Source organism: Melanotaenia boesemani, chromosome 17 (assembly GCF_017639745.1).
Source record: "Melanotaenia boesemani isolate fMelBoe1 chromosome 17, fMelBoe1.pri, whole genome shotgun sequence".
In the NCBI taxonomy this organism is placed as follows: Eukaryota; Metazoa; Chordata; class Actinopteri; order Atheriniformes; family Melanotaeniidae; genus Melanotaenia; species Melanotaenia boesemani.
In genome coordinates, this window is record NC_055698.1 from 29,414,301 (window position 1) to 29,423,189 (window position 8,889).

General features: G+C 43.2%; 1 protein-coding gene across 1 annotated transcript; it reads right to left on the reverse strand.

Moving 5' to 3' along the window:
* Positions 1-614: 614 nt before the first annotated feature.
* On the reverse strand, positions 615-8,889 carry zbtb22b (zinc finger and BTB domain containing 22b). The gene is made up of 5 exons (XM_041967145.1): positions 8,715-8,889; positions 6,495-6,719; positions 4,837-5,559; positions 4,433-4,711; positions 615-4,100 (listed from the first exon to the last, which is right to left on the reverse strand). The coding sequence occupies exons 2-5, from the start codon at positions 6,702-6,704 to the stop codon at positions 3,033-3,035; spliced, it is 2,280 nt and encodes a 759-aa protein (XP_041823079.1). The 5' UTR covers positions 6,705-6,719; positions 8,715-8,889; the 3' UTR covers positions 615-3,032.

Here is an 8,889-nt window from a genome sequence, read left to right on the forward strand (position 1 = left end):
ATCCATCCAGTGTTTCCTGTAACACACAGTCCTCTCACTGAGACGGAGCTCCACACCTGCCTATGAAATACCCAAACGGAGCCTTCACAGAAGGTAAAACACGAACTCTGCAGCTCCACACATAAAACAACCCTAAAGTCTTCTGAATATTTATGAGGTCATGTGTTTAATTATTTTTTAACACTTACTGCTTTGTCTTACAGCAACGCTGAAACATCGACATGTTTCTACAGTTTGATTTGGTCAAAATATGTTTTAAATAAAAAAAATTAAAAATAAAACCCACACTGCTCCAGCTGTTACCATTATGAATTAAAATCAGTATCAGTTGTGGCCACAAGGAGCCACTGGTCGTTAACATTACAGACAAAAAAAACTTTAACTTCTTCTTCTCTAAACAAATGAGTGAATATGGCTGAACAGCGCCCCCAAGTGAATGAATGCTGCTTAAACGCGGAAAAATCTATCAAGTTTCTTTTACAGGTTGGTACTGTTGCTATGGTTACGTGATACAGTGCACTGCGTGGGGCTGTAAATGTCTTCATTTGTTTGACAGTTAAAATTTAAAAAAGAAAAACGTGAGAAAAAAAACAAAACAAAAAACAAACAAAAGAAAACAAACAAAAAAAAAGAAAAAACAACTAGAAGCACTAAAGCAGACCTCCGCCAAGCTATATTAATTTTTTGTCAATGATTGCAGGCATTATTTCTGAAAATTGGTCATTTCCCTGTAAAACAGATACGGTAAATCCACAGAATGTGGTCCCTAAATGTTCTTTCTACTGTCAGCACGGTTTTGTGTGGCTACAGCTGAGCTGACAGACTTCTTACTTTAGTGTTATTTAATCAGTGAATATATCAATGTTTTATTTCCCATTTAACTAAAAGCTTAAAGTTCCCTATTTACCTAACTATTATCTCTAAATGTCAATAAAGAAAATCTGTTTTAGATTTTTCTGGTATCTGGTACTGAGATGGGATCAGGAAAATTAAAAATTTTCTATACTCATTGTAGAAATTGTATTTTTGAAAGCTACCTTAAAATTTTTTATGATGTTTAACAAATCAAATTTTCTTTTTTCCTGTTATTTATTTACATGTAGGAAAGAAAATACTTGTTATCTTGTTAATACTTATTAAAGAAATCTAATCAAAACGCAGCTGACTTGAGAGTCTCCAACCCAGCAGCCTCATGTAAACACATCTGATGTTTACCTGTTGACATGTGATCTGTCTCCAATAAAACAACAAACCAGGCTGATATTCTAAAAGTATGGTGGTCATTGTGTTGATGACTTGTCCTGCACTCTTGAATAACTTGTATCCAGTTAAAAAAAATAAAAACAAAACTATATTTAACAGATTTTTGGGTTGAATTTGGTGCTTTCTTCACTCCCCCCAGCTTCACCTTCAGGATTAAAGTGCCCCAAACAGAAACCACAAACATTTGAGGCACTTGGATCAACTTTTCCTGCCATCATGTCCAAGACAAACGAAACGTGTTCATCCTGTCCAAAAACTCAGTTTTATATCATTACTATGTAAATTTATGCAGAAAGGCACTAAAATCTATTTAGATCGTTTCTTTCATTTGATTTTTTCCTCATTAGGCAAATTTATGAAAAAAAATTGTTGCTCTTAGCTCGCTACATCTTTGATATCTTGATAAACTGAACTTTAAGATCCAGTTAAGAACATTAAGTTTATATAGTTAGTATTATTTCATTAATATGCAGATAATCACATCTGATCACCTCATCAACAGTATGCTACCTGTTCGGGTTTAATTTTTTCCAAATTTACTCACCAATGACAGCTGTTTGGCTCACTTGTATTAAATTATTACATGAAAACAAAAACCTGCAAACAAAGAGGAAAATTAAATGTTTGACTCTCATATTAAACACAGTCAAGTACTGAGAAATAAAAATCTGTGAACGCTTCTTTTTTCAGTCCAGATGCAGTGAGAGGACGATTCAGGAAGCACACAGACTTACGACGAAGATGAGACCTGTTAAGACTTCAGTGAACGGAAGAGGAGCATTGTGGGAAGGGTCAGTGACAAATACCTAAAATCAGACCAGATGGCACCAGGATTTGTTCCAAGTCTGATGAATAACCAACTGTACATATACTTTTATATATTTACAGTTATAACAACTTTCTCCTCAAGAAGTAAATTCTCTGAAAACGAAGAAGAAAGTGAAACCAGCAGAACTTAATTTGTCTCCTCCTGAGGGGAAGTTATGAGCTTATCAGATTCACAGAGATTTATGTTCACATGGAGCATAAAGTTCAAACCACCAGATAATCAGCTGATACTTGTTTGCAGAGAAAAACAAACAAAAACCAGCTGGAGGTCAAAAAGGCTCAAACTGTCGCTCTGACGGCTACTTCTGTTGTGGAACGCTGAGATGAGTGAAGATGAAGAACTTCTGCTTCACCAAGTTTTCTTCTAACCTAGTAGGACCTTCATAAACCCTGCAGCTTTGAAATCTGTTAGTTGTTCCTTTAAAAACGTAAATTATTTTATTAATAAGTGGATTTGTATATTTCTATCTGACTATAGCAACAGGTCACAACACAACACCGCAGAAAATCACAGTAATAAATCTTTCTACTCTAATTATTCCCTAAAGTTCCCACGAACGATAACAGTGAAGTGACGTCTTCTTTTTTGGTTTCCTCTCAATAAACACACATTCTTCTGCAGAAACAAATGAAAATTGTTAGTAATTATAAATGATAGCTTACTCGGAGACAACAGGTCCATTTTTGAGGCCACTGCTTCAGAAACGTCGCACCACACCAGTCGACTGGAGTCTGAAATCACTTTTCTGTAAACACTCCTTCAGGCTGCGCGTCCAACGCGAGTCTCGCTCCTCATCTTGGACAAAGTGGACGCTCTCTGTTGGAAAGTCTTTCAGAAGAGGACGGCACTTCTTCCAAGTTCATGTTATTTTAAAAACAGCAGGAACCAGAAGAAATGCTCAGAAAGAGGCGACCGTTAGTCACTGCACACACCTTTTTCTTTAAGTCACGCTACTTTCATCGGCACTGACTTCACACACATCTTCTTCACACACACCTCGGCCGAACCCAAGACCTCCAAACATCCCGGATCCCTGATCCCGACCTGGACTCTGAGAGACCAGCAGCGCCCCTGACGTAGACATGTTGCTGCTGCTTCCGGTGGCAGAAACGCCGCCGCCATGCTGTGGTGACAGAACGGCAGCAGAGAGATGAGGGGCTGAAACAGACGCTCCTCCTCTCGTCCCTCCTCCAATAACCCCCCCCTGTCCTCCCTCACCTGCAGACAGGAGGAGGTGAGGGGAGGGTATCAAATCAGACCCATCTTCACCTCCTCCTCCGCCTCCTCGTCTCCCTCCATCACTGCTGCCCCCGCCTTCGCCGCTCTCTCCCATCCCGCTGCGCCTCTCGCAGTGCGAGCGGTGCCTCATGAAGCTGTCACGCCACATGAACTTCTTACCGCAGCCGAGGCAGTCGTACGGCTTCAGGCCCGTGTGCGTCTTCATGTGCTCCGTCAGGTGATGCTTCATCTTGAACTTCTTGGAGCAGACGGGGCAGTGGAAGGGCCGCAGGTCCAGATGCATGTTAATGTGTCGGTCCCTCATGCTCTTGTGGGTGAAAGTTTTCCCACAGTGGCACATGAACACTTTGGTCGACCCCCCGGTGTTGCTGCTTCCGCTGCACCCGCCTCCACCTGCAATCCCACCGCTGTCAGACCCGTCAACTCCCAAACCACCCTGCAGGTGGACGGCCCCATGCTCCAGACTGGGACCTTTATAAGAGCCTCCTCCGATCACACCACCTGCCATACCCAGCGGAGGCGCCGCAGTGTCCAGGGAGAGTCCAGAGGCCTGGCTGTAGAGGAGGATTTGGTTCCCCTGCATGTCCAGGGGGAAGAGCTGAGCACGGGCCGAGGCTGCAGACTGAACCTGACCCAGCAGCGCTGAAACGGCACGGTTAGCGTTCTGGTTCTGACCTCCATTGCTGTCATGAAGGTGCTGAGCTAATGTCTGTTCCATTAGGCTGCCTTCAAACTTGAGGTAGTCCTCCGAAGACTGGCAGTAGTCAACCTGCAGGCAAACAGGGACACATGTCCTTTTAAATCTGCAATAAATCCAAGTCTGCAGCTTTTTCTTATTTTACATGTTAAAAAACGATTTATGCATCCAACATGCACACATTAAATAAAGAGTTTCTAACGTTTTAAAGTTCTATTTTACTGCAAACTAAAGGAGCATTTTCCTGCAGATTTAGAAATGTTGCATATCTGGCACCCCCTAGTGGTTACTAGTCATACAAGCACCGGTTTCCTTCAGTTGGTCACATTTTCTGCAAACGAAAACCTGTTTCAACATGAAAATTTGCAGTGACAGAGGGGGCTGTCACATGACTTTCAGCTCACCTGTGAGTCCATGTTGCTCTCAGCTCGGCCCCCCAGCTCGGCTGAAAGGCTCCTAACATTAGAGATGTTGAAGCTGCCTCTCTCCCTCTCTCGCGCTAGCTCCATCTCCCTCTCATCTTCGTCGTCCTCATCCTCTCCCCCCTCCTCCCCGGACACCACAATCAGGTCGTCGTCCTCGGTGCGTTCAGTTTTCACCACCACCCACTGTTTGCGGGGCATGATGCTGGGCTGGCTGTAGGTGGGACGTTTCTGCAGCGGCATCGCCAAGTCCTCACCGTCCTTAAAAAACAAACAAGTTATTCATGGTAAACATTAAGATGTTTGTAATTAGTCATCAGTAAAATATCCTTAGAATTGTTCATAAAGTTATAAATATTTTTTAAAAAACAGTTGATCCCTCTCACCTGATAGGACGACACACCAAAGCTGTCGCTGACGCCGACCTCCTGCTCTGACACTGAACTCCTTTTCTTCCTCCTCCTGCTTCCTCCTCCCCTCTTTCTTTGGTGGTACATCACATCCTCCTCTTCCTCTTCTACTTCTTCTTCCTCCTCCTCAATAAGGAAGGCTTCCTCTCCTCCTGATGGAGTGCAGTAGCTGGGGGTGTTGCTGGCTCTGCCTCCATCCACCGAAGCTCCAGCTCCAGCCGCTCCACCTCCCCCAAAGCTGCTCCCGTCTCTTGGGCTGAAGTAGTTAGTGCTGCTGGGGGACTGGCTCTCACTCACTGACGGACGGCTGGGGGGCTGGGGGGCTCTCTGGGGCTCGTTGGACTCTACAACCTGGACTTGGCTGACACCACCTGTGCTACCAGCTCCGTTACCGCCACCCTCACCATTGCTGCTGCTACACCCGGCGTTGGCTGACCCTCTGCCTCCGCCTGCTCCGTCCTGCATGGCCCCTCCTCCGCTGCTGCCTCCCGCTGCTGCAGCTCGGCCCTCCTTCAGCAGCTCGGTGCATTTGTCCACGATGTGCCACATCTGCAGGACGCTGCCCACCGTCAGGTAGTTGACGATGTCCTCGCGCAGCATCCGGAGCTGACCGGTGTAAGCGCAGCTCAGCACGCTCTCGAAGGCCAGCGGGTCCATCACCGCCGGGATGGACACCGTGGACATGTTCTTCAGTAGTACCTGAAGGGGGTGGAGAACAATATGCTGCAGCAACACCTTTTTTAGGTTATAATGAATTCTCCTGCTTCCTCCAGTACATGCCTCTCTCTTATTCGCTCACTAAAGTGGAACTCATTTGCATATTCGTTGCTTCCATTTATGTTTGCCCGTTTCAATAATCCCTGCAAATACTTTCTCTTTTTATAATTTTAGAAAAATAAATGGGGGGTTGGGACTTTTGCACAATACTGACGATTAAACCTGCATTAAATAATATAAACTAACAGCGTTTGAGGCTTTTCTCTCCCTGCTTTTCATGTCTTGGGGTACAGAAAACATTTAAGGATCAGCTGAAATTTGCACTGATCCAACAAACTGAATCTTTTTTCCTAGATAGTTTTAGTCATATCCCAAATGCTAAGGTGAGCTCATGAAATCTACAAAGTTTAAAAGGGAACAGAGGAGGAGAATGAAACTGACCTAATTTCATGTCTTTTATATCCTGACTCACAGCAAACATCAACCGCTAAGATTCCCAAGAATGGAGGTCTGAGTAATTTTTAAAAATGAAAAAAGCATTTAAGAGACTTTTTTAGTCTTGTTTGGACTTTTATGAGACACCTTGACTTCAGGGTTTTATGTTTGTGTGATTGTATGTTTTTATTTTAAAATTTGACCTGAATGATGGATTCTGGGAGATTAATGATGGATAACATGCTGAGACTAAACTAATGAGGGACAGGTAATGTATTTATTCATTCATAGCTCCCAAAATGATTAAAGTTAAGCTTTTTTAGCATTGAGAATATTAATTCATGAGTTGTACAGTAGGTTACATAATTACTATAAATGTATGAATATGACTCCATGTATCATATAGACAGATTAGAAAATACTACTTTCTGGTCATTAATAAGTGATGCTGTTTCCTGACGGTCCAAAGTCGGCTCACACACCTGATCGTGGAAGTAGGGGGAGGATGCAGCCAGGACGCAGCGGTGGGCCTTGAACACTTGTCCCTGGACGTGGATGGACAAGTCGCAGAGCCTGCCGTCCTCCCTCTGCCTGTTCAGGCTGTCCAGCACTGAGGTCTGAGCACTGGGGAAGCTCACCTGCACCACCGACCCACCTGAGGTGCTACTGCTGCTGCTGCTTCCCACCTCCATGGGCAGCGACTGGATCTGGGTGATAATAAAGAACACATTCAAGGTCAGTCCTGGTTTCAGTCTTGCCTTAGACACCCTGACATCTGAAGAGGGGAAAGTTGGAGGTCAAGTTAAAAACCTTCCAACTGAAAGATAACTTCTTAACTACAGTATGTTTTAAGATTAAAAATCATCTACATCATGCTTTGCTGCAAAAAGGCCAAAATAAAGACTTCTTTCAGATGTTTGAGGGATTTATTTTTCCTCAGTCAGAGAGGAGTGAGACCAAACCTTCAGCTTTCACTTCTTTAGGTAGTTTATTATGTGGCAGTCTTCATGTTCCTGTGGGTAACATCGGAGACATGATCTTTTAATGCGCATTTCTTATTTGCTCATTGAGGCCAGAAAGTTCTCTTAACTTTATTGATCCACCAAAAAGTCCTTCAGAAATATATCAGGCTTCTTTAGATGTTCACCTGCAAACTTATGAGGCTCGGTTTTGTTCTGAGGACACAAGAAGGGTTCGAATCTTCCATGAGGGTCATATTTGTGGCTGCATATGCAAAAAAAAAAAAAAAAAAAGCCTCTCTCAAGAGTCTGTGCGATCTTCCTGAAGGTCTTCCGATTTACCTTACAAACAAATATGAACAGTTCTCTCTGGAAGTTTTCCAGCCCTAAACCTCAATGTTAATAAAAGGGAAACAACAACTATTTGACCTGACTTCTCACAATTAAGCATTACAAGATATTTCAGATTTAACACATGGGTAGGTGTTTAAATTCTGACATCTCTTTAGTGTCATCCAGACTGGACTATTGCAACACACTTCCCATTGGAATCCCTAGTAAGAGCCTGCAGAGGCTCCAATGCATCCGAAACTCCGCGGCTAGGGTCCTGATGAGAGCGTGCAAACATGGCCATTTTACCCCGATTCTCCACCTACTCCACTGGCTTCCCATCTCGACCAGGACTGAATATAAAAGGACCTCAAAGAACTCCTCAACCCACAAAACACAACACGCCCCCTCGGCTCCACTCACTCAAACCACCTTCACATACCCAGAACCAAGATCAGGACCATGGAGCTGTTTGTGTTGCTCCCCCACATTTGTGGATCGCCGTCCCTGGGTAACCAAAATCCACCGATTGTTTTTTTTTAAAAAAGTATTAAGACTTTTCTTTTTAACAAAAGCTTTCACCCCCTCTCTTATACACACACATACACACACACACACACACACACACACACACACATATATATATATATATATATATATATATATAAATCTTTTAAAAATGTAATAAAAGTTTTTCATTTTTCTTTCTTCAACCTGTAGCCCTTTGAGATCTTGTGATATAAACGGCAGTATAAATCCAGTGTATTATTTATTTTATTATTAGTGTCATAATCTTTGCATGGTGCTGTTTCTTACTTTTTCCCTCTAAAACTGCAAGAAACCAAAACATTTTAGTGGCTACTAAATCCAGAGGTGACTAGTTAATGACAGATGTCTTGATTGAGAGGAAATCTGTGCAGGATCTGCAGCATCATGGCCTTCTGACAGCTACTTGCTTATATATATTTTGCAATCAAATGCATGCATTTCATTTGTATACAATCAAATATCATGCACTGTTGTGCATATTTTGAAAACAATATCATGCACAACAGTGGTTTAATCAGACCGCATTTTATTTGTATGTGCTGATCGTTTTACTTGAGATCAACAGTCACTTTACACTATACTTTACATAAATCAGCAGAGCCTCGTCCATTTGTAAACTCATTTAACATCACACACAAGACATGCTGGAGACAGTTTAAGTCAACAAGCGACACAAGCAAAGCTGCTGATTAGAAATCAGGCTCGGATTGCTGCTTTTGGGTCGATGACAGCGGTCAGAGAAGCAGCTGTGTCTACTGTATAAAACCGTCAGACTGGAGTGTGATGGTACAGATGTGACGTTAGTTAGCCTGCTAGCTAGCTCACACAGCAGCCACATACAGCCGTTACCGACGTTCAGCTCACCGCTTTAGATGACACTGCAGCCGCACAAAGTCCAGTCTGTGGGCGAGCTGAAGCCAGTTTGTCCCGCCGGTTTATCCACAACCTGAAGTTTGAGGAGCATTTTTAGGAAATGTTCCTCCATCGGGTCTCCGCAGCGGCAGACAGCGACGCGTCGCCTTTAACGTGATTCCAGACA